The sequence below is a fragment of the Nomia melanderi genome, chromosome 1 (assembly GCF_051020985.1).
Source record: "Nomia melanderi isolate GNS246 chromosome 1, iyNomMela1, whole genome shotgun sequence".
Classification (NCBI taxonomy): domain Eukaryota; kingdom Metazoa; phylum Arthropoda; class Insecta; order Hymenoptera; family Halictidae; genus Nomia; species Nomia melanderi.
The window spans coordinates 15,418,835-15,444,432 of record NC_134999.1 but is presented as its reverse complement, the minus strand read 5'-3'; the positions used below and the strand labels follow the sequence as shown (position 1 = coordinate 15,444,432).

Sequence of the window (25,598 nt, the reverse complement as noted above, 5' to 3'; positions counted from 1 at the left end):
ATGTTGTTAAATAATTATTTAATCTATCTTTACAGTAATAAAATTCATGACATAAAATTTATCTACTTTATTAATTCACATGTATTTTATATAAACCACTGTGTTATTATATAGAAAAAATTATATTGTATAACACTTATAAACTTCTATCAATAGTTTAAGTTTTATAATGTACAATACATATATATATATATATATATATAATATGCCATTTGTTTTAAAATATGTTGTTGATTACATATATACACATGCATCAATTAAAGTATAAGTATAATCAAAATTTCATATTCTTAATTGTTATAAAAATGATTAAATCTGTAAACAACTTTTAGTCTTGAAATTGTAACTACAGTATTATTATTTTATTGAGTTAAATCGTAAGTTTAATATGGGTTTCTTTAAAGCAGAGAAGTTTTTATAAATTTATTTTAAACTAGAAGTAAATGTTTATTTGTAAATAGTATAATATTTGTCAGTTATAATTTATACGTCGTGTTAATTAGAATTTGCCATTATATTGTGGTCTAACTTCAAGGTGGAGTGTTACTGCATTATTGGTGCGTTATGTTCTCCTACATATTCTAACCAATAGAATTACCGTTACTTTCCATCGGTATTTCATATTATTTGTCGTTAGCTGCTTAAAGTCTGAAGTGTCTCCCGGTATCGTGAAATGTAGCTGACTTCAAGTAATCGAATTGCGCTGTTGCGTCCTTTGACACGCTTAACCGTTTACGAAAACTGTTTCGCTACATTTTTAATGACATTTTGATCGTTTTACCATGCCAAGTATTCACAAAAAATTCCGAAAGTTACGTCGAAAGCGATATATTCGCACTTAGTAATAATTATACCGCGATAGTGTGTGAACACCAAAAACTAAGCTAGTGCCGTGTATCCACCACATATATTTGCTTTATTGATATTCTGAGTGTCACAGGCCTTGTGGTGCCTATGCATATCTTGAGGTAATATATCCTTTAATCCATACAGTACTTGATATTTCATGTAAATGTATATTTTGGAATATTTTATGTTTCTGAACATGTTAAATTATAATATTGTTTACGTCGATTTCCTGTAGTTATACCTGATCAGTGCACATAACCTACGCGATACGTTTCACTATTATCTACTATAGAATACAAAAAATATATCCTAACAGATATAAGTATGAATTAGCATGTAACTCTTTCCTTTAGTGAATTGATTTAAGTCAGATTTATATTGTATTGCTTGTATTTACCATTTATGGGTGATAATTTCTATTCGCTGTTTGTGGTGATGGAGAAGCTACAATAGTGTGCAATTGTGAAAGTCACTAACCTAATGTGAATATAAACATCAATATTTAGTATTCGGTTTGATCGATCTTAAGTTTACTTCTTGGAAAAGTGTAACGTTTACTTTTTTTATTGGAAATGACTTATTCTCTTCTTGGATACTTTAAGTAACTAAGTTATAGTTAACTAAGTGTATAATATTACAGAATTTGGACAGTGTTCTAGATTATTTTAAGGACATAAAGTTTCTCATATTTGGTTGGACCATTAAGCAAACATTATGTCAGAAATAGTTTACCCGCAAGGGTGCAGATCTGTGACAGAGGATCTGGGTCCAGATGAACTCATTAGGAGATTAAAGGTACATTTATACATGAAAATATTAATATTTTATAATGATTGGTATAATAATCTGAGTATATATAAAAAAACTTATGATCAAATTTATCGAACAGACATTAGCTCACACGTTACAAGCAATGGGACAAGATGAAGGAATGTATCAGCAATATATTCCACTTGCATTGCATTTGGCAGAAGAACATTTTCTAATGCATCAAAGTAAAGATGTACAACTTTTAATTGCATGTTGTATTGCTGATGTTTTGAGGGTTTATGCACCTGAAGCTCCTTATAAAGATGCAGAACAGGTAAAGAAGAAAAACATAGATTCATCTGAAGGAGCAATTTGTACATTTTTTATAAAATCTGAATAAGTATTTTGAGTTTCTGTCTAAATTGATGTAATGTTATATTGTTGTAGGTCAAAACAATATTTTTGTTTTTAATTAAACAATTGGCTGGTTTAAAAGATCCTAAAGATCCTGCATTTAAAAGATATTTTTACCTATTGGAAAACTTGGCATATGTCAAATCTTTTAATATGTGCTTTGAATTAGAAGACTGTCAAGAAATCTTTTGTGCACTCTTTTCTCTTATGTTTAGGATAGTAAAGTAAGTATAATTATGGGGAAATACATATAACGTGTAAAGAAGTAAAAAAATACTTAATCATTTTGTAATTACAGCGATGAACATTCTGGGAAAGTGAAAAGCTTTATGTTAGACGTATTATGTCCACTTATTACAGAATCCGATATTGTTAGTAATGAACTTCTAGACATTATACTTATGAATATTGTAGAACCAAACAAAACACAGAAAAAAAATGCATATTTGCTTGCGAAGGAATTAGTAATTAAATGTAGTGATACATTGGAACCTTATATTCAAGCAGTGAGTATAATAGAATTAATATATTTCCCTTAAATATTTTATGTAATCAGAAGAAGTAATGGAATAATATGTTTTTGTTTTTAAATTTATAGTTCTTTAATCATGTACTGATTTTGGGTAAAGAGGAGAAAAGTTTACAAATTTGCAAGAAAGTGTACGATTTAATTTATGAGTTGAATCACATATGTCCAAGCGTCTTGTTGTCCGTCCTTCCACAATTAGAATGTAAACTAAAATCTTCTTCTGAAACTGAAAGATTGGGCGCTGTAGCATTGTTAGCCAGAATGTTCTCTGAAAAAGGATCTCAATTAGCTGTACAACACACACAATTGTGGAGAGCATTTTTGGGAAGATTCAATGACATCAGTGTATCGATACGCATAAAATGTGTACAGTATTCAATGCATTTTTTACTGAACCATCCTGAATTAAGAAAGGATATTACGGATACTCTAAAATTAAGGCAACACGACGCAGATGAAAGTGTCCGATATGAAGTTGTTATGGCTATAGTAACCACTGCCAGAAGAGATTTTGAAGTTGTTTCAGACAGCGAAGATCTGCTTGAATTTGTTAAAGAACGAACATTGGATAAAAAGGTATGTTTTTACAAAACATTATTTAAATAATAAACAAAACGTCAACGTATCTACATTCTAATATTTTTCCTAACTTCTTAGTTTAAAATCAGAAAAGAAGCAATGGCAGGATTAGCGATGATATACAAAAAACACTTAAATGATGCGGATGTGCCGCAAGCTACTAAGAAAGCTGTTACATGGATAAAGGATAAAATATTACATGGTTATTATATGGCAGGCATGGAAGACAGATTACTAGTAGAAAGATTATTGAACACCTGTTTAGTACCTTATCAATTACCAGCTGATGAGAGGATGAAGAAGTTGTATCATTTGCTAGGTACAATTGATGATCACGCGTCTAAAGCTTTCGTTGAACTGCAGAAACATCAACTTGCGTGAGTATATTTTTCATTGACAGTATAATTATAAAATGTAAATTTTGTATATGTCATCTTTAAGTTTACTTTTACTTATTATATTACTTTTCACTTCAGTGTACGGAGAGCGGTAGTTGAATGGTTAGAAATAGTGAAAAAACCAGAGGCAGTGGTTGAACTAGTGGCTAAAATTCATCAGATATCCCGCTTTTTACCAGACCCCATGAAAGTTCAAGAATTTTTACAGAAATTTAGCGCTCATATGAGAAAAGACTCAACATTGTTACAAGGAATGGAAACAATAGTACAACCAAATGTTTCTTGTAAGGAATGTGCAGATACGATAAGCATGGTTCTCAAGAAATTGGGTCAACCTGTTATGACGAATTTGTATTACAACACGATAAAGATGCTGTTAGAAAGAGTCAGTTCTGTCATGATTGATGAAGAAGCTATTAGGGTAATTGCATACTTCTATACTTACTACATTTAATTATCGCGTATACTTATACTGATCTAAACCTCAACAGGTTTTAATTGGATATGTATTAGATTGTTTAAAAGGAGGAAATGTGATAGAAGAAGTTGGGCTTAACCCAAATAATGCAGGAGAAAAAGGTTTAAGGTTACTCGTGGTATGTTGATAATGTTATAGCATATATTGTTACAATTTCAAATGAAACAAATTTAATTGTTACAATTCAAAATTATTCTTAATATATAATTATTGTTTGTTTTCAGATGCTTTCATTCGTATTTGGTCCACATTTTCTTCACAATGATATATTGATGCAACTTGTTCATCTTCTGGAATTAGAGGATGAAATGGTAGCACCATTGGTTCTTTCAATTTTCACGTTTCTAGGAAAATATAAACCTTTGTGCGATGTTGCTCCAGATATTATGAACCTTATGGTTCCAATTTGTAAAAATTTTGCAGAAACAGGAACATCGAAACAAGCAAAACAAGCTGTTAGATGTTTATTCGTTAATATGACCAATATTCACGACACCATTTTCCCTGAAATTATTGAGAGAATTAAAAACACTCTTACACCAACTTCAGAATATTATCGAACATCTATAGTTACGTTAGGTCATATAGCTTATAATTTACCAGAGAAATATCAAGTACAAATAAAGAATATGGTGTCCAGAAAGGTAAATTTTACTTAATTATTTATTACAAAGATTATAGTTAAAGAATATAGTCTCATCTAATATGTGCATTTACAGATAGTCAAGGAGCTACTAGTAAAGGAAAGCAGTGAACAGACTTCTGACACCATTGAAGGAGACTGGTGCAGAGAAGATCAACTACCTGAAGAAACGCGTTGTAGATTAGAAGGATTAAAATGCATGGCTCGCTGGTTATTAGGATTGAAGACTGATGTACTCTCTGCACAAAAAACATTTAGAATGCTGAATGCATTTGTAGTAAACAAAGGTGATCTTTTACAACAAGGTCGCTTAAGTAAAGCAGAAATGAGTTGGCTGCGATTACAAGCTGGTTGCTCAATGCTGAAGATATGTGAACAAAAAGGTGTTGGTGATCAATTCACAGCGGAACAATTTTACAACTTGTCACAACTCATGGTGGTACGTTAATAGTTAAGAATCTTAAGACTATTATTAAGTATTATTTTTATAGAATATAAAACTCGTGGAAATTCAACTTGTATTCAAATTATTTCAATTGATTCGTAGGATGAAGTTCCACAAGTAAGAGAGGCTTTTGGTAGTAAATTACATAAAGGACTTGGAAGAGGAATTCCAAATAAATGTTTGCCACTAGATTTTATGGGCTATTATGCTCTCGCCGGCAAGGAACAAGACAAAAGACTTAAGTGTGTTTTAAAAACTTACATGCAAACTGATATAAATAAGAGGAGGGATTATGTGAAGACATTATCACTGGGTACCGTAGAACGGGCCATGGGTAAGAAACTAAATAGTAAGGCATTATCGAAATATTGTTTGAGATTACTTTCCTTCTATCATGTTAAAACATTACCGAATAAAAAAAAATATTAATCATTTCTTCAAATTATGATTTTAGGTCAATTGCCTCACATTCTTCCTGATTACATGCTAGTATTCGCTGTCCCTATACTCGCCCATGATCCTGAATTCACGAGTCACGTGATGATATCTCAGCTGAAAGTCATACAGCAATGTTTATGGTTCATATTAGAACCACTTATAACAAAGAATGAATATTATTGCTATGGTTTTTATAAAAATCTCATAGAACGAATGAAAAGTCATAAGGATGCTTTGAAACCCGAAGATAACAACATAAACTATGTAATTATCTCAATAACATTTTATTATACATAAATTACATATAAAACATTTATGTTAATACTTTGTGCGCAGAAATTATGGGCCGTTTGTGATTTAGCTATGAATGTAATATTCACTAAAACGACAAATTTCGATATGAAAGAATTCCCAAGCGAGACACGGATTCCCACTATGTACTTCAAGCGTGCAGATGAACTTCTCGCTAACAACAGGAATTATTTACCTACTGAAATGCAAATTAACATGTCGAGTCCAAAAGGAAAAGGATCGCTTCACAATGTACATTCTGTCAGTGAAAGGCCGCAGCGCAGAGCTAAATCCAAACAGCAAAAAGAAGTGGGCATCGGACCGAACGAAACTGATGCAAGGGTAAGATAGTATATAAAATCGAAGATTTGCATTTAACAAATAAAAATTGTATAAATTATTCTTTATAAGTAGTAAATAATTTGTAAATGTAAGCGTTAAAAAGTTGTTGAGTATGTGAAATATGATTTCAAGCTGCAAATTGGAGAAGTGGAATGTATTGATGCACAGGTAAAAAATAGTTTGAAATTTTGTAAAAAGATATATTGTATATTATTTCATATATTATACATATATTCGTACATACATACATACATACATATATATATATGTATGTAATACTTAATATCATAAATATGACGTATAAAATTTGTTTACAGCCAGCAGAAGCATCAGAAACTAGAATTCAATTACCTGGTTTAGAAGAAGAGGTGAGCAAATAAAATCATAGTTTCAGTCTCATATATACTAAGAGTATTAATTTTCAGATCGAAGAACCACCGGCAAAGAGGGCATTAAGAGAATCAGACAAAGTAAATAAATAATTAAATGAATGAACTGTATCCAAGGGGATATTAGTAATAGGGGAAAGACTTAAGGGACGTGATGATCATAAGAATTAAAGAATCTAAAAATACTTTACAAATTAGAAAACAGAATATTTTGGTTATGTACAACAATTAATAAACCTGTCGTTCGCGTATGTCTAGACAGTAAGGTGTTAAGATAATTATACATTAACGTCAAATAATGATTAATACGTGTAGGTTAATAACTCGAAAAATTTTTTTTGGAGTTACAAGAAATTAAAAATTTATTATTTGACACCATTTGAAAAATGTATTTTTCTTAATTACGAAAGGATATGTAAACGCGTCCTTCTTTCAACTTCTTCGTATGTTAAAAGCAGTGACACATTCGATAATATAAAATGTTTCTTTCACTGGATTGATAAATGTATGACAAACATTTTTTTATCAAACTTTTGGAAAATGTTTTCTAATTGAAGGTCTTTCTTCCTTACATGAAATATCTGACAATTGTTGTATTGTTCACTTTTGCACTAATGAATATAAACGTTTATACTATTTTACGCCCATTTTTCTTCGGATAAGTGTAAAAAGTATATGTGATGAACTATTCCCAAATAGAAGGATTCATATATACTATTATCATAGTTACTATTCACTTTTAATTCAAAATAACTGAAAGCCGGTTTTGCTACAAAGATATACCTGTATGTATAAAATACGTTACGTTTTTGTACGCAGAAGAGAACAACATGACGTTGTTGGATTTTTGTAAACATTGTGTTCCAGGTAAACAGACGTGTGTCAATCAGTTTTGTGATCCAAAGTTGTTTGTTTCCATTGATTTGATTATGATTATTATAATTAATCATCTTATTACGATTATTATTATTATTATTATTATTCTATTCAGGAAATTATAGCTACAAAGATTACTGTCTCCCAAAATTATTTGTTTATATTTTACTTCTAAATTTAACTTAAATTGTTTGAAATTTGGTCAGCGTACGACCATTAATTATTAATTTATTTCAAAAAAAAACGTGACCTTATAAATACTTCAATAGTATCTATACATGTATCAATTTAAAAAAGTTCATCATTCTCGCGTGTGACAGTTATTCCTGTATCGCTGTCATTGTATATGTATTATAAACTACTTTCGTATCACTTCAATTCAAATTTGTATCCAAAAACTTTTCTGTATCCTCTGTAATTCGACATAGCTATTTCAATTGTTTTATAAATACTTTGAATTAACTAAAAGTGGTTAGGTAATATCTCCATCCGATATTTTATAAATTCTTATGCCAATCAAAAAATGTACATACAAATACTTATATAATGATAATTTTATACTGATTTGTATTATAATTTGTTTTAAACTTAATTGGATTGTATAACTTATTTTCAAAAATTGTATTTTTATTAATTAATATAATGAGTAATAAAAAATGATGAAATTTTTAAATAGATATGTTTAAAACAATTATCGATTGTAAAATATATTTGAAAATTACAAACATATTTGAAATTTTACTAAAGTTAATATGGAAATTTACTGTTAAGGAAGTCAGATAAGACGTTGGATACAAAAATGAATAGAATTCAAGTAATTTAAAATGGGCCTAGGTTTTATAAATTTCCTTTTTCAACATTAGGATTATTAGCATTAAGCATTAAACTGTATTAAACCTAAAGATGAATGGAAATTGTGAATGAGGCTGTGAATGGTGATGAATGTTTGCTTTTATTATCTAAACATTATAGAATAACACATACCTATTACCTCTTCACTAAAATTACAGTACAATGCAAATAATGCGATTTTTACTTTCTTCCTATTATTATCATAGATTACTCTTTGTTTCCTTCAAGTATTGTTTCATAAAACATTAATAATGCATTGTTACTGTTTTATATCCATGAAATTTCATTCGACGTTTCTCAATGAAATTGATAGATTTAAAGTTCTTTGCAATATACTACCTTGTATTTTATAGTATTTTTAGCAATATCTGTTATTACAGATATTTAATTGCATAGTACTGCAATTTTTTCAAACAGGTTATAGACTATGAAGTATACATATTCTGATGAAAAAAAACCAATTAATCAGTGCTATTCATCTGTCAATCTGTGAGACGTAAGTGACGCATTGTAACGGTTCTATAATAAAACAAATTAAGTAAAATAGTATGTATTTAATAAGAGGTAGTTGCAGATATAAAATTCATCTTAACGTTTTCTAAAAGATTGTCTGCTATCCTTTTTTCCTCCGCCGAAATTTTGCCCACCTTTAGTTTTACTTCGATTCTTTTTAACATTTGTCCTAAAAAGTCACATAGAAATTATATTTACAACTATAATATTACATAATATTTTATTATAAGCGTCGAAACAAAGTGTACTTACTCATAACGCATTCTCTTCACTGCTTTCTTACTTATGTCTGTTAAATCAGCAGCAAACGAAGATTTCGATCGTTTTAGACCAGCTAAAATATAATCATTATTATATTAAAAATAATACCATTAAACTTATATAAAATAATATTCGTTATACTATACTTTTTCTGTTAGTTGTAGATCTATCATCATCTACAATTGTTCGAATCTTTTTTTGTTTATTCTTCTTTTTAGCTAATCTTGCTTGATATGCTGCAATTTTGTCTAATTCATATTTCGCTCTGTCTTCTGCTGTTTCTTTTTTAACTTCCTTGGTTACTTTTTTCTTCTTCTCCTCAACTATATTTGAAGGCTCTCGATGTTGTTTTTTAGTTGCTTTACTCTTTAACTGTTTTTCGGTTAATGATAACCTTTCTAAAAACGGTAATTTATTTTATTAAAATGTATTAAATACAAAGAAAAAATTGAAAGCCTATATGTCATTTTTGTGACAAGTACAACAGTTTTTATAAATATGTGTTAAAAGCTCGCATTATAGAGAACCAAATAAAGATACTTTAATCCATTAACTATATGGAATCATCTTAAACGATAGACATAAAACAATAAGAAACATAGCTATTTTAGTCAATATAAGCAACATTAATTTTTAAAACGAACCTTTTTCTTCTTTCCTTTCTTTTTGAGTTTGGAACCAACTTCTTTGTTCGCCTTTATTGCTTTCGCTTTTAAGTAATTTTTCCACGCGATTTGTTTGATTTTCCATTTTAGCTAATTCTCTTTCATTTCTTTCCTCTTCTAGTATTTTTTCTACATCAGGTTGAAGTGATTGTAATTTTTTATTATATTTTTCAATAATATCAGGCGGTATTATTCGATTTTTTACTGGATTTTTTGCATTTTTTATAATTTCCTTAACTAGCGAGCGTTCTTGTTCCCCAGCCAATGATACCGATACTCCACCTCGACCAGCTCTAGCAGTTCTTCCAACTCTAGTAAACAAATTATATAGGAATTACAGTTTTTGTAATACATGTATACACATAAATGATATTTAGATACCTATGTATATAATGTTGCATGGTAGGTGGCATAACGAAATTAATTACAGTTTTTACACCACTAATATCTAGACCTCTTGCAGCAACATCTGTTGCTAATAAAATATCTATTTCCTCATTTTTAAATTTTCTTAAATTTTCTAAACGTTGCGGTTGTGTAAGATTACCATGAAGTTCTTGAACCTAGAGTACGAAGAATCGACACCTATAATACACTTATTTCAAGGAAAACTTATTTATAAAACAAGAACCGTGATATCTACCTTTACACCTAATAATCCTAACAAAATATGAAGTCTGTGAGCTTGTTTCTTTGTTTGGACGAAAACCATAGCATGATCATGAAAAGTTCTACAGATTAGAGCAGCCAGAATTGCTTCCCGATCTCCTTCTCTTTCTTTTCGTATCCTATTTTAAAAAATTTATTGATCAAATTCATTTACAATATAAAATACAGTAATCATTTTATTTCTTACCGAATAAATTCCTGACGTAAATTAAACGCAACGTCTTGATTACTATCTACAAACACCTTCACTGGTTTATCCAATGATACAGCAGCTAAATCTTTTACTTCTTCTGTCATAGTAGCAGAGAATAAAATTGTCTGTCTACTCCTCGCACATTGATTAACAATATACTTCATCTGTTCAGCAAAATATTCATCTAACATCCTTAAATGAAAATCACAGAAACATTTTAATTTCACTGTAGAGTGGTCATGAAGCAAATATAAATTACCTGTCAGCTTCATCCAAGATGAGTACTTCAATGCTGTCTAGTGAAAAGGTAGGTGTATTTTTTAAATGATCAATTAATCTGCCAGGCGTGGCTATTACAATATCTGGATTCTTCCTTAATACAGTTTCCTATTCAAATAATAATAAAAAATATTGTGTAGAACGTTTATGTGTTTCAAGCATGTTATAATTTCATTACTTACTTGAACTTTAACATCTAAGCCACCAACAGACAATCCTACTTCGATTGTCGTAAACTGAGATAACTGCTTGGTGACTTGATACACTTGCACACCAAGTTCTCTCGTTGGTACAAGTACAAGAACTCTAGAAATAGCAGGACCATCTAAAGGCCTGTACAATAATCTTTCTAGAGTTGGAAGCATATAAGCTGCAGTTTTACCGGTACCTGTGGCAGCACAACCACATATATCTCGTCCCATTAATGCAACTGGAATAGTAGCAGCCTGAATAGGTGTAGGATGTACAAAATTCATAGCTGTTATAGCCTGCAATAAATATATACATAGTTAAATATCAAAAATGAATATATGAAATACTGTAGTTCTTATTTTATGACTGAAATAAGCATACCTTTAATAAAGGTCGTGATAAATTCATTTGATAAAAAGTTGCGTGTGATTCAGAGTTAGAATATTCTTCAAAATTAATTGTTTCTTCTATATTTTCATTAATAACCTTTTTCTTTTTGTTCTTTCTTTCTTTAGTCTTAAAGATATCTATAATAAAGAATTAAAGTATATTTAAATAGGAAATTATATAATATAAAAAAATATGATTATACCTTTTTTGAGTTCATCTTCAGACAGGGAAATTTCATCATCCGTCTGTTTAATTTCAGATAGATCTGCAATAGAATTATCATCATTTTCTTCCTGAAAATACGATGAATACAAAAAGTTATTTAACAAACCAGTTTAAAGAAACCAGTTAACATGCATACTCAAAGAAGTTCATATTAAAATTTCTTTTAAAATTAAGTATCACTGAGACGTTATTTACACAACTATTGTCATTGATAACCTCAATATTAATAAATAATATAGTATATTCAAATTTGTAATTAATTTGATAATGCATATACATACTTCATTTTCAGTTCCTTTTCTAATCTTTTTAATCTTGTCATCAAGTTTTGTTTTGACTTTCCGTTTAATGTATTTGCTTAAATCATTCCATGTGTCCTTATTATATTCAGAAACGTCATTTATAAATTGAAAATTATTATCAAAGTCTTTATTTTTCTTTCTACTTTGTTTTCGTGGCTGAAACTGCAGAATAATAAATCATTTACGCGTACAAACAATTATACAGTAAATCAAATACAATTTTATTTATTTTTTCCTTTAGAAAATTTAATAAGATTATGTCCGAGTTTATATAAAAATATCTTACATCGTCTTCTACATCAGAATTTTCAGAATAATTTGGCACCTCTTCATCGTCTTCGATAGTTTTGATTAAGTCACAATTATTATCCATTTTCCATTACAAATATTATATGTAACATTAAATTCCAAAAGCTAGATCCACATGGGTACAGCACACACGTGTGCCGTACAAATAATTCTCATTAAGTCATCAATCGGTATTTAAATAAAAATAATATTGTTAAGATCGTTTTTATAAAATTATGTATAAATAATAATAAAATATTATTTTTTATTCATAAATATACTATAGAAGAATTTATTATCTTAATATTGAATATGTACCAGTGGTGCTCAATTTTATCAAATATATATTCAAATTATTTTCATGATTTTATTTAATTTTTTAAAAATTTAATATAGATATTTATTAGTATTTATTTAAAATATTCATGTATTAGAATGATGTAGATACAAGAAGTGAATTTAACAGTTGTAAACAAATCAGCAATTAAATTTCTTCAGTTTCGTAAGATTCGAATGAGATACACAATAAGCAAGTATATGAGATATGTACAATTTGGCGCGAATTCTCGTTTACGATCCACACGTCTTGACACTAGTTTTGAGACGTTTCTAAACGTAGTTATAACCTTGTTATTTGATCTCGAACGCCATGGGAATTTTAGGTTTAGCAAAACTAATAGCAGATATAGCACCAAGCTCTATTAAAGAACGGGAATTGAAACATTATTTTGGTACGTTTTTATTTTAATTAATTTAAGTTCATCACACTCGAATTCATGAAATTTTTAGAATACTTCTCAATAGTTGATTAAATTTATTACAAACTAAGTTCTAAACATTTAAAAATGATTTGTAGGTCGTAAAGTTGCTATAGATGCATCTATGTGCTTGTATCAATTTCTAATCGCAGTTCGAAGTGAAGGAGCTCAGCTTACTACAGTGGATGGAGAAACAACAAGGTATATGACCTTTTGTAATTATAATTATTTTATTCTCTATTTAAAATTAGTAACTTTATAATAGTAATTTATTAAATCAGCCTGCTCGGCTAGTGAGTGAGTTCGGTTTATAAAAAATATTACAAATATCTGTTCTCATTACACTCATTCATTTCCACATATTTCTTATTATTTTCTTTTTTATTTTCTTTCTTGTCTTCTTATTGCATTCTTGTTTCTCTTGTTATTTAAAATATATTTCAATATCATATTTGGTTCCACTATCGACGACTTTATAATTTTGTGTTATTAATACATTATTCTATTCTTGTATTATAGTCATTTAATGGGTACATTTTATCGAACTATACGCTTAGTAGAACAAGGAATAAAACCTGTGTATGTATTTGATGGAAAACCTCCAAACTTGAAAGGTGATGAATTAACAAAGCGTGCAGAAAGAAGAGATGAAGCACAGAAGCTTTTACAAGCTGCAGAAGAAGCTGGTATTTATATATGTTTACTTTATACAAATAATTGTTCCATTCTTAAGCACTTATCATATCATTTTTAAGTTTTTCTAACATATGTTTTCAGGAAATATGGAAGATGTAGAAAAGTTCAATAGACGATTAGTAAAAGTTACAAAGGAACATGCAAATGAAGCTAAACAATTATTGAAATTAATGGGTATACCATACATTGATGTAAGTAATGGGTAAAAAAGATATCATTTTATTTTAATACTGAAATATATATAAATTTTCATGAAGGCACCTTGTGAAGCAGAAGCACAATGTGCTGCTTTAGTTAAGGCTGGTAAAGTTTTTGCAACAGCCACAGAAGATATGGATGCACTTACTTTTGGATGTAATGTTTTACTTCGACGATTAACATTCAGCGAAGCTAGAAAAATGCCTGTACAAGAGTTTCATTTTGATAAAGTTTTGCAAGATCTTGAGTTGAATCACGATGAAGTATGTAATTTCGAGACTTTTGTCAGAAAAAGAATATTTTTAAGCTGTACTTAACATTCTACTTATTAACAGTTCATTGATCTGTGTATCATGTTGGGATGTGACTACACAAACAGCATTAAAGGAATTGGGCCAAAAAGAGCAATTGAATTGATTAAAACACATAGATCACTCGAAAAAATTGTAGAAAACTTAGATACCAAAAAATTCTCAGTTCCAGAAAATTGGAATTATAAACAAGCTCGACTATTATTCCAAGAACCTGAAGTGACTAATCCCGATGAAATTGATGTAAGGAAATATATATTGCACTATAACATAGTTGCTAGAATTGGTCTATATACAAGTTAAATTTAGTTTACTTAATCGTTTGAGTACCAGAAGTTTTTTAAAAAACGCGGTCGAAAAAAGCCGAACAGCACAATAGCACCTTCTGAATGGGATGCGAAAAGATCCAAGCAGCGCGACAGTTTTTCTTAATCTAGTCTTAATCTATGTTAATACTGTTATAGATATATATTAATTTATGATAGGTAACAACTAAATACAAAATGTATTACTTCGATTACTTATATACAAAAGAAGTAGCGATGCAACGTACATGCGTGTGGAAAGTTGAGCGCGTTTCGTCACACTGTATGTGTGCCGTCAGTTGTCCGTATAGTTCAAATGCGCTGGGATTTTCCGCCATGAAATCTGAAGAGCGCGAAAGCGGCGCGTGGGACTCAAATGTTTAAATATACTTATTTTACATTTATACTCACAAGTATTTTTATTTCTTTAAGATTAAGTGGTCAGATCCAGATGAAGAGGGATTAGTTAAGTACTTATGCGGTGATAAACAGTTCAATGAGGAAAGGGTAAGAAATGGAGCAAAAAAATTACATAAAGCAAGGAATACCTCAACTCAAGGCAGATTAGATACATTTTTCAAAGTTTTGCCAAATACAAATTCTCCAAAACGCAAAGCAAGTATAATTAATGATACTTATTTTTATTTAAATTACATATTTTACTTATCGTTTAAATTTTTGTGTGCATTGTGTTTTAAAATAGATGGAAGAAACAAAGGGTGTAGGAAAGAAGGCTAAAAAAGGCGCGACTGGAAAACCACGTGGAAGGCCAAAATAAATATTTATATAATAATTACTTTAGCATTAATCAAATTTCGTAATGTCTCGAACTTATGAATTTCTAATTATTTGTGCTTTCCAGTGCATAAAATATTATAAAAAATGTAAACTTTTCAACATATAAAAGTACTGTAAGTAACTGCGATTGTATTTGTATATTTTCGTATTTATTTGATAAAATAGATTATACACGTTTTAATAACATCTTTTATTTTATATGTGTATACATAAAAGATCTAGTATTTTCCTGTTTACTTGAGTAACTAATATTTTTTAAATATACATTTGATTTTATTTGAATATATAAGCTGATAATTTGAAATGATAGAAACTGTGCATTCATGTTTCTATTAGAATAGATTGTTCAGTCTTGATTTTAGCACCCACATATATCAACTATATTTCTGTAATATGTGTAGAATTTATTTTTATATTGAATAGTATCTGGCAGTGCTTTGAAGCTACTGACAGTATTTACAATATGTTTTGACAAGACATTATCATGTATATAATGTATTGGTATATACAAACTTTTGTGTACTAAAAGTATGTTATTGTCACTGAAATGTTATTATAGTACTACCAATAGCGTTAGGATCTAATACATGATTTAATGCTTGTTCAATATTATGAGGTCCATATACCCTGTCGACAACCAATTGCAACTGATTAGCGTCTACTAAATCAGACAATGCTTGTAAATATGTTGAATTTATCTTTGAACCATCTTTCCATTGGTATATATTCGATCCAAATATATACTGCAACATAATGAAATAATACAAAATCATATTCAAGTTCCAAATAAAAATTTTTTTATACCTGTATTAGTAACTTTATTCGTACACATCCAGCAAATATGCTTCCAAATATAAAGCCTAGTGAATCAGAAGTCAATTGTTCAGGGAGTGTAGATACATAGGAACCATAAGGCACTAATCGTTGTTTTAATAGACGTTCATCGATTGGTTCAACACCAGTATGGAAAATAGCATCATATCTAAGATAAAATAGTATTTTTGTATTAAAAATGTAGTTAGGTTTGATATAAATATCCTTTCTTTCACAGGACTATCTTAGAGCCACACATACTTGTCATACAATTGCAATTCTTTTTCAAGATTTGACCCATTTAATTCTATAATATCATCTGCTCCTAAAGCTTTTGAGACAGGAATAGCATTCGATCTACACATAATGCATACATATCCTCCCCATAGTTTAACTAGTTGTGTTAAAATACAACCGACTGGAGTATTTCCGCCATGTATAAGTACTCTGTGTAACAGTAGTTTAAGTTCGATATTTTCATATGAAAAATAAGCCATATATAACTAAACTCATGCATACCGTTTCCCTTTTGCATTGCCTTCTGGAATCGTAGATCTATTAACCAAGGCATCCCATGCCAAGCATCCGCTGTATGGAAGACTGGCAGATGCTTCGAAAGTAAAAAATTTTGGTCGCTTAACTACCTGACTTTCTGGGACAACTATGTATTCTGCCATTGTACCAGGAGCCCATGAGGGAATAGCTAAGAATATTTCATCTCCAATATCAAAATTAATAACGCTTTGTCCAATACCTACCACTATTCCTGTACAATCTCTTCCTAATGTTACTGGCAGTTCTTTGTGTCTCTGAGAATAAACACGTTGATATATTTTTAATGTATTATCAATGAAAAAATATTAATACACTCTAATGATATAGATGTTAAAGTAATCAAAATATCATACCCCAGAATTAAGTAGTCTCCGATACATTTTAGAATATCCATAACAAATTTTTGTGTCAACAATGTTAATAGAAGTTGCTTTAACTTGTATCAATAATTCATTAGGTTGTTGAATCATAGGCATTTCTACATCATCTATCATAGACACACCCTATGGAACAAATATCAACTATTAAGATATAAATAATTTAAAGATAAGGCAAGTAATTAGTTCGATATAAGCATATTTTTAAATGATGTGATCCCACAGAATACCTCAATACCAATGTAGTGGTGACAAATCACTGCTTTTATGTGATGCATGTGATGTGTAATATGTCCCCAATTAATTCCAACATAATAACCAATTAAAATACCCGTAATTAAACCTGCTAGACAAAATGCTAGCTCTCTTTTTGACACTGAAGAAAATAAATTAGGGTTTATTACTGTCAATTAATAGGGTTGTAGCTTTGAAAATATTATTGTAAGTTTTTTAATTGCTATTGTACCTTCATTGTTACATAAATTTCTATACAATGATTTCATATTAAAGTGTGTGTTATAATACTGAAACTGTAGTTGTTCCCATGCTTTCTCAAACCAACTAAGTATAGATTGTATCATGTCCTTTACATTTTGTACATTATGATCATTGCTTAATTCATAAAAAAATTCACGTGCTTGTATTAACCAATTTGTGATCCATTGTTGTCCTTGCTGTATAACTACGTGCGTTTGAATCTTCCACAAAAAATACGACATAATGTTAAGAATAATGAAAGGAAACAAAATTTGTATACAAAGTAAATTCAAATATTTGATGTATATCCACTTTAGTATGGAACTAGTAATGATTTTCAACACTATATGTTTTCCTTTAGCCACTTTTGAAGTAATAAAAAAAAATATTACAAAAAAATGAAGTTACTTGAACATTCTATCAAATAAATTATTAATTCTTACATCATAAAATAGAATATATCAATTATTTTCTCGCATTGATAGAATATTAAGATTATTAAATTATATGAGAACTGTCAATTACATAAATAATAATATATGTAAAAATGACTTTTCAAAATGTACAATTACCTGAAGTGTCTCGAATTGATTTGTTAAATGGAACCAGATCTCGTCCATCTTTTATAAACAGCGTTTTCATTGATCATTAGAATTTAATGTAACATTTTAAATTCCTGTACTTCCAACAATGTAAGTGTTATGCATAGTGGCCGGTCAGCTGGAAATGTAGCACAGTAGTGATATAAATAAACGATTAACACATTGCATATGACTCGAAATAGATATCAAGAGTCTGTTTTTAAGTATGACAACTTTGGTAACAATTGAAAATCGCTATTGGAAATTTGTCACGTTATCTAGTGCATCTATAATCATTGTCCCCTCGTGACCATTAGATATTCTACGAGGTTCCTAATACTTAACATTGTTTCACGACGATTGAAACAGGTTAGTTCGCACCGTGTATTTGGCGCAATTTATTTGAGCGTTTCACATGATGTAACGACGGTTGTGCAATTATCGTCACGTGGTCTAGAAATGGTAACAATTCATAGATTCAGTACCAGAGGGCTTGGTGTATGCGTCACCACAAACAACTTGTTACAGTATAGATCGGATATCTTATGACACTTCAGGCTGTTGGCAATCTGTAGCATCGACACAGCTAAAGGTTGTGACGAAATAAAATTCTTTTAGTTACAATCCTCCTGCTGCCTGAAATTTAACAATGAAAACTTAGTGTCCAATGTAATTATAAACAACAAAATTATGTTTACTTTAAACTACATAATACGATGCAATTGTGCGAAAGATTTTCTTCAACCAATTAACAAAGGAATTTTTAGTAATCCTTTCTTGTAAGTACATTTTTTTAGATAAAGAACTGTTTGTCTTTGAAGCAGTTTAATATTGTTGAAGTACTACTAGTAAAAAATCTATCACTGATATAAGACTAAATGTAATATAGGTATCCAGTGTGAGTAGCACTTCTGTTGTAATTTGTTTCAATACTCATTGCCAACAACAGAATGATTACTTAACATATACTGTACCAAAGGAGCAAATGTACACGAAATATACTGTTCATAAAAAACAGCACATACATACTAACCTCTTGTCTCATGATTTCTGCAACTCAGAAAAGGGTAAACAACATTTAGATCCGCCGAATTCACTTTAAAATGTTCATCATGAGACTGAATCGATATCATTATTCCTGTTCTACAATGATCGAAAAGGTAACAGCTTGGAACTTCAGTTTAAGAAAACAATCAATTTACTACTACAAATTAAATAATAATTACGTTCTATATAACTGGAACGATAAAAGAGTCTCGGTGACCGAGAGTACACATACGATCCCAAAAGATTAACAGATACCAGGAAAACGGCTGCAACGTTTGAATTTGCGCGCCACTGGCCGGCGCCGTACGCGCGCATCGACTTAGGCCAACTTCGCCGTACGAAGTAAAGATCAATTATTCGCGGCGAGAGGCCCGCACTCCGCAGAGTCGTGCGTTGGGTTCGGTGCGCGTCAACATCAGCTGTTGTTTCGCTCTCGCGTGAAATGACAGTTTCGTGGAGGTTCACGATGTGGAAATCGTTTTCGTGAGGGTGTTCCGTGTACCGTGCAGGCGAGCCGGGTTCGATCCACTCTCGGAAAAGATGAACGGGAGCCTGGGAATAATGCGCGGACCTGAGCAACATCCACAGAGGTTCGCGGATTATTTTGTCATATGCGGGCTGGACAAAGATTCGGGCCTGGAGCCAGACAAATATTTCGGTGAGTCCTCATCTATCTTCTCCCGCGTATATACCAGGGACGAATTTTCTCTGGCGAAAGGAGAGCCAGGGCCGTGGAGGTTCACCCTTCCAAGTTCAATCTATGTCACGAGCGTTGTACAATTCTCTCTTTTTTTTTACTAGCTGACAAAGAGTCAGCGCTGCTACTGGGTGTTTCGGGATACACCTAGCTGACAAATAGCGAATAATAAAAATATAATAAATTGTCCCATGTGACGTTTAACGCGATTGGTGTTTATATTGGGCACCATGAGTTTGAAGTCATTTAGGCGGACGAGGGGGATGATTTTTTAAAGGCTCGTTCTATCGTCAGCGTTACGCTGAGAATTCTCCTGTATTGTCGAATTTCCATTTCGTTTCATTTGCACGTGATGAACACGTGAATTTGTCAATCGATGCCAGTGCTGCTCGCAAAGAAAATCCACTTTCGTTGACGGGACTGGCTGACAGTTTCATCTGCGCGCGTTATCGTTAGCTTCTTCCCGATACGCGGGATAATAATATTGAATATCGGACATCTGCGCGTCCACGTTCATAAAATAGCAGGCTCCTTACGTCGATGCGTCCGCGGCTGGAAATTCGATTCCCGAGACGTTTTCAGACGTGAATTACTGATAATGCGACCGCATGTTTTCATTGTGCATCCGGGAAAATTCAGCTGAGAACTGAAAGCTCTGATTATCTGGTGGACGTTTTGCGTATTTTTAATTGTATGTTTTTATTTTTTTTAATTTTTTTAATGTCAGGTAAATCGATATTTTCATTCGCTTATTTTTAATCCCCTTGCACCAAGTACCATCGTCGCAGTGTTCACAACAAAACGCATATTGAATAAGCGCGTAGGTACCGTTGAATGTAATATGTATCATTGTGATTCATTCGTCAAATTATTTTACATACTCATTGTGTATTAATATTTGAGTTCGTTTTATTTATAAATTATCAAAGACGTGGAGTCAGTTAATGTTTACTGTAGCGTTATTGAACGTAATATGTATGATTCATTCACCAAATTATTTTACGTACTCACTGTGCGTTAATATTTGAGTTGATTTTATTTATAAATTATCAAAGACATTGAATCAGTTAATGTTTACCGTAGCGTTGTTTCGCGGATGTAGTAACAGTAGGAATTTTCCTTGTCACACAATTTTTTATCTTATCTGGCACGATACGTAACGTATTATTGAACAGAAAAATATTTCAAAAATTTATAAAGTAATTTATTGTTCGTAACGAATAAAGACGCGCAGAGTCATTTGAGTTGTCCTTTGAACAATAATATGAGAAGACGCGAGAAAGTGTTGCGTGACCTTGGGACGAATTGTTCGTTGGAAAAAAATTGATTTATTCGGAATTGTCGCGGAATCGTTTCCGGTGAAGCTACATTGTTCGCAGCATTGTTCTTAGTATTTACTTTTTCGTGTTTTTATTCGGGCGATGGCGTTATTTTCTGTCGTGTGTACAAACACAGTGGACACAACAGTTATTGAGATCTGGCAACGATAAACTTGCAGGCAGCGTTTCTTTCCGCGATTATAACTTTCGGTTTCTGTTCACGTAACAATCCTGCGAATATTATATATGTATATTCATAAAGTGAAAATTGGGAATTTGTAACAGTGCTTGGTACCATATATTTTTCAATCTGTGGCATACATTCAATTCTTTAATGGTTGATAACTCTGATGCAAATTACAAATTTTTTGCGAACGTTTTTATTAGGTTATATAAACAATCTGATACAGCCGACGAAGCAGTTACTCATTTGAATACATTTTTTGCATTATCGTAATTAGAAACATTTTTATACAATTTTATAAAGGTTCTATTAACAAATTGACTGACTAATAATAAAATAATAAATAAATAAATAATAAAATAATGATAACTTATAAGATAACTGCTTTAAAATAAATATATTCAGTAGCGGAAATAACTAGATAATAGCGAAACGTAAGAATTGATACCAAATAATTAACCCTTTGCACTCGAGAGGTGACTCCCAGTCACCATTTGATTTGACTCAGTAGAATTAGAAAATTTGATATTTAATGTTGAATTATGTATAATACATTGGCGCGTGAAATATTTGGATAAAAAGGCTTTGTTTCTCAATTTACTTGTAATTTCTTTTTGAATTCATTTAAAAAACAACCATCCTCTTTGTCTAGTTAGAGAATGTTATTTCTAACAAAATACTTCCGAGTGCAAAGGGTTAATAATTCTTCCTTTTTATTTTCCATAGGAAAAGAATAAGTGATACATAAAACGCTCTTGTTTTTGCTGGCAGTCAACGTGTTGATTTTTTACAGATACCATAACTTTCAATATACATAGTGAAACGGGAGAACAAGTGCTTATATAGTAAACATTTGAAGTGATGTTCTTATACTGATGATCATTGCTATGGAATCTACATACTAGGTTTTGATTCAGAGGTGCAATTTTTCTCTGAACAACACTGAACTAGAGTTTATTGAAAACGTGATTCCTGTTTGCAAATGGGGACATTATTGCATTAAGATACCTGCATTAGTATTTTTATGAATATTTGATTCTGTGGTGGGCGATGGTTGGCGATGCTTCTCCTAGTGAACCTACCGAAGAAGACTGGAACAACGAGGGCACAGGATGTATACTACTTACCGCATCTTCCCGAGAAGCCTGCTCTTCTCCGGTACGGTCCATTTTTCCTAGAACGCCACGGAAGGATCGGTTTACAGACCGTTGCTGCTGCGCTTATTCCTGGGAAAATTCCGCGGAGCAGAAAGATGCACGTGCCCGCTGACGGTTACTTCTTTCATTAGGCGGCCGTTCACAACTCCTACCGTTTGTTTATGTAACGTCCGCGGGCTTCGCGACACTTGTTTTGAATTAACGTTTTACGGCCACGTTAGGTTTCGGTTATGTGCCATTTACATTTTGTCAAATCTCTTTCCGTCGAAAATTCTTTTTTTCTTCACAAATACTTTGATCTTCAGCATTTACTTGTTTACATTTATGCTTAATAATTAAACTTACGGTGAAGTTGTCGATGTACTTAGCCCGCTCTTGTTGATGTTTAAATATGTTGTTGAGGCCATGATTTAGTTCTCGAGATAGTCGCGAGAAAATTTTGCTACTACTAAATTGAATTCTGCATATGTGAGTCTCTGCGGGAGCCAACCATAACTGTAATATTCGCCTGTCACGTTAGTGTCGTTGGCCAGAGGCTTAAAAGTGCAATACTCAGTTGGCCCCGCCCTTGAGCAGTTATTCCTGCCCTCTGGCCCATTCCTCGCTTGGCTAGCTTTGCCCTTGAGACGTTAGCACCGCCCCCTGGTCGGTTAGCCTATTCGTCACTCGGCTGGTCCCGCCGCTGGGCACTTGGCCCTATCCCCGCTCGGTAAGCCCCTCTCTCTGGACGGTTAACTCCGCCCCTGAGCATATAACCCCGCCTTCTGGGCGGTTAACTCCACATCTAAACAGATAACTCCGCCCTTTGTACAGTTAACTCCTCCGTACGACGGTTAGCCCCGCCCAAATATACCTCATCAATAATACCTAATTCTTATATTTAATAATTATATGTTCCATTTTGTTATCTCTTCTTGTCAGAGACAACAAGTTAAAGCTATTCGAGTCAAATATTCACAAAAAAAATTTGTTTATAGTCCTAAGGGAAGAGTTCCCGTGATTTGACTTTTGAGATTCTGGAAGCACAAGAATGTACAGCTGGGAAATGACTAGATTTGGCAAAAGGTGTTTTTCTAGTTGACAGTTTTATAGTTTACATTTAACCCTTTAACGAATACGCAGAACTTCGATTGAATGTGCAGTATATACCACGTACCGATGAATACTAAATTAGGAAGTAGGAAATACAGCCAGCAGATAATTGGGACAGAAAAAATGAGAACTGATCGATCAGCCGAATTCCTCAGCCTACCTATCAACTGACCTAGCAGTAATTAGGAGTACGTACTCTACAGAATAGAAGGGGAGCAAGGAATTTGAAATAAAGTTACGAAATATCGATTGGATCCTAGGATCTTGAGTACATAGTTTCTTGCTCGTGGCGGTTGACGCAGTTTCCCGAGCACGTGTGTTGCGCTCAACAACCGTAGAATCCGTAGCGAAACAAGTGTGTCGTAACTCAATACCAGTATACTTTCATCGGCCGCGATCGCCAGTTTTCAGGATTGAGTTACTACGGGCACATCCTAGAGTGAGGACGCTTACCCGCTGCAAACGATACACAGAGGCGTGCCCAAGCGGCTGCGACATACGATGCACCGCTTCCTTCTCGAAAACGCGACAGTTAACGTTGTAGTGCCTCCATTATCGGAACGTCGGGAGAAAACCGACACGAGGGTCAACGAGAAAGACCACTGGAAGTAGTACTGACACCGTTGACACCTAGATCTGCGATTGCAATGCGATCCACTGCTGGTTTGGCGCGTTTATAGCATTCAAAAGTATATGAAACGCAATATAAAATAAATATGATAAAATATAACACAATCAAAGATTCCAGTAATATCTAAAGATATTTGATTAAAAATAATTTGTGTTAATTATGGTATTATTGAATAAAATCGGAGATAATGAAACATGTAGTCATTAGAAATGGACGTATAGTTGATGGTTTTATAAAATAATTTTCTGAATTTTCTACTTTTTTATTCTAAAAAATGTTTATTTGGATTACTAATAATAATATTAATTTATAATTATATTTAGTTTAAATTAAAGATATAGTCGAATATATCTATATGCTTATTCAACTCTGACTTTAAATTAGGATTTTAATCAAACAAGTTTTGCTTTGACCAGTCGCGACGCGAACTATTCGAGAGTCGTAGATTGATCGTATCAATCCTCACAGGGCACCCGGTACATTCTGCGCAGCGAACAAAGACTAATTGTGAACAATGGCAACAAGAAGGAGATAATTCCCGCTTTCGTTGAATCGTGACCTTCGACCTCGTTTGTTCGTCGTGTTTAGCCGTGTCGCGTAAAATGAATACTGTTGGGAAGCCACGAACAAACTGGAAAGTGAATTTACGCACCTCAATACTGATCGCAACATTTCTTAATTAACCGTACCATGCAGCCTGTGATTCATATAAAACAGAATATTCGTATTACCGAAAAATTTAACGAGTCTGCATCGAATTAATGGACACATCATTAACACTAGAACTACCAGTCAAAATGACTGGTTTCGATTGTTTTGTTTCACAATTATTGATATCTTAAAAGCATTGAATATTTGAAATGGTCTTGAAAATAAATAGCTTTGACTTGAATACTATAAGAAATATCTGAAGAAACTGAAAATAATCTATTGTTAGAATTTTTATAGGGATTAAATATTAGTCGTATTAAATCCTCGGTAGTTCTAGTGTTAAAATCCCCCAAAACACAAAATAATCAATCAAGTTTTTGTAATATAATTCAATAAAACAATTGCAAACATAAATACAACTCCGAGACAATTATAATACATCAATCAACACGAGTGACACGATTACTACAATTCCAACTTAAACAAAAGAAACTAATGTTTACCAGTCCTTAATATTTGTTCTACCGCTATCTACAAACCAGAAGAATCATTCGTTGAATCCGTTAGAATCAGACATTCGTACGAAGCAATGTTAATCCCGTTTGAAAAGGTTAAAAAAAAAATGGCGATCTCACTGATTAACACTATGATAAGCTCCCTAAGAAGTTTGTCCAGAATTTGATACTGTTAATTCGCTTGCA

The 25,598-nt window shown here is 31.8% G+C and overlaps 5 protein-coding genes across 11 annotated transcripts in view; 3 read left to right on the top strand and 2 right to left on the bottom strand.

The window, feature by feature from the left end:
- The first annotated feature begins 674 nt into the window (after nucleotides 1-674).
- pds5 (cohesin associated factor B pds5) lies at nucleotides 675-8,802 on the top strand. Of its 5 annotated transcripts, none has more exons than XM_031986016.2 (17): nucleotides 675-968; nucleotides 1,501-1,644; nucleotides 1,739-1,933; nucleotides 2,047-2,237; nucleotides 2,312-2,519; nucleotides 2,612-3,118; nucleotides 3,200-3,498; nucleotides 3,598-3,940; nucleotides 4,011-4,115; nucleotides 4,222-4,641; nucleotides 4,717-5,079; nucleotides 5,188-5,434; nucleotides 5,540-5,787; nucleotides 5,860-6,156; nucleotides 6,289-6,324; nucleotides 6,474-6,524; nucleotides 6,582-8,802. In XM_031986016.2, the coding sequence occupies exons 2-17, from the start codon at nucleotides 1,564-1,566 to the stop codon at nucleotides 6,636-6,638; spliced, it is 3,648 nt and encodes a 1,215-aa protein (XP_031841876.1). In that variant the 5' UTR covers nucleotides 675-968; nucleotides 1,501-1,563; the 3' UTR covers nucleotides 6,639-8,802. The 5 variants fall into 5 exon arrangements, with proteins under 5 accessions (XP_031841876.1, XP_031841874.1, XP_031841878.1 ...); XM_031986014.2 differs by having other exon boundaries at nucleotides 1,490-1,644; nucleotides 6,582-8,801; XM_031986018.2 differs by having other exon boundaries at nucleotides 1,490-1,644; nucleotides 5,188-5,419; nucleotides 6,582-8,799.
- A 10-nt stretch (nucleotides 8,803-8,812) lies between these two features.
- Rs1 (Dead-box helicase Rs1) lies at nucleotides 8,813-12,555 on the bottom strand. The gene is made up of 13 exons (XM_031986022.2): nucleotides 12,249-12,555; nucleotides 11,942-12,124; nucleotides 11,638-11,728; nucleotides 11,427-11,572; nucleotides 11,036-11,341; nucleotides 10,834-10,961; nucleotides 10,569-10,766; nucleotides 10,356-10,500; nucleotides 10,094-10,275; nucleotides 9,692-10,023; nucleotides 9,194-9,445; nucleotides 9,039-9,120; nucleotides 8,813-8,955 (listed from the first exon to the last, which is right to left on the bottom strand). The coding sequence occupies exons 1-13, from the start codon at nucleotides 12,333-12,335 to the stop codon at nucleotides 8,862-8,864; spliced, it is 2,226 nt and encodes a 741-aa protein (XP_031841882.1). The 5' UTR covers nucleotides 12,336-12,555; the 3' UTR covers nucleotides 8,813-8,861.
- Nucleotides 12,556-12,664: 109 nt separating this feature from the next.
- On the top strand, nucleotides 12,665-15,439 carry Fen1 (Flap structure-specific endonuclease 1). Its single transcript, XM_031986025.2, has 8 exons — nucleotides 12,665-12,981; nucleotides 13,107-13,209; nucleotides 13,528-13,694; nucleotides 13,786-13,895; nucleotides 13,962-14,165; nucleotides 14,238-14,456; nucleotides 14,951-15,133; nucleotides 15,222-15,439. Exons 1-8 carry the CDS (start codon nucleotides 12,900-12,902, stop codon nucleotides 15,294-15,296), a joined length of 1,143 nt encoding a protein of 380 aa, XP_031841885.1. The 5' UTR covers nucleotides 12,665-12,899; the 3' UTR covers nucleotides 15,297-15,439.
- Nucleotides 15,440-15,539: 100 nt separating this feature from the next.
- LOC116431087 (NAD(P)H oxidoreductase RTN4IP1, mitochondrial) lies at nucleotides 15,540-18,606 on the bottom strand. The gene is made up of 9 exons (XM_031986023.2): nucleotides 18,465-18,606; nucleotides 18,111-18,258; nucleotides 17,528-17,759; nucleotides 17,292-17,437; nucleotides 17,038-17,187; nucleotides 16,649-16,938; nucleotides 16,391-16,576; nucleotides 16,121-16,298; nucleotides 15,540-16,059 (listed from the first exon to the last, which is right to left on the bottom strand). Exons 2-9 carry the CDS (start codon nucleotides 18,156-18,158, stop codon nucleotides 15,856-15,858), a joined length of 1,434 nt encoding a protein of 477 aa, XP_031841883.1. The 5' UTR covers nucleotides 18,159-18,258; nucleotides 18,465-18,606; the 3' UTR covers nucleotides 15,540-15,855.
- Nucleotides 18,607-19,505: 899 nt separating this feature from the next.
- The window catches only part of pns (DENN domain containing pinstripe), a 40,775-nt gene continuing 34,682 nt past the window's right edge, over nucleotides 19,506-25,598 (top strand). For all 3 annotated transcript variants that reach the window (XM_031986012.2, XM_031986009.2, XM_031986013.2), the window contains exon 1: nucleotides 19,506-19,824. In XM_031986012.2, coding sequence (XP_031841872.1) covers nucleotides 19,707-19,824 — 118 coding nt within the window. In that variant the 5' untranslated portion in view covers nucleotides 19,506-19,706. The remainder of the gene's footprint in view (nucleotides 19,825-25,598) is intronic.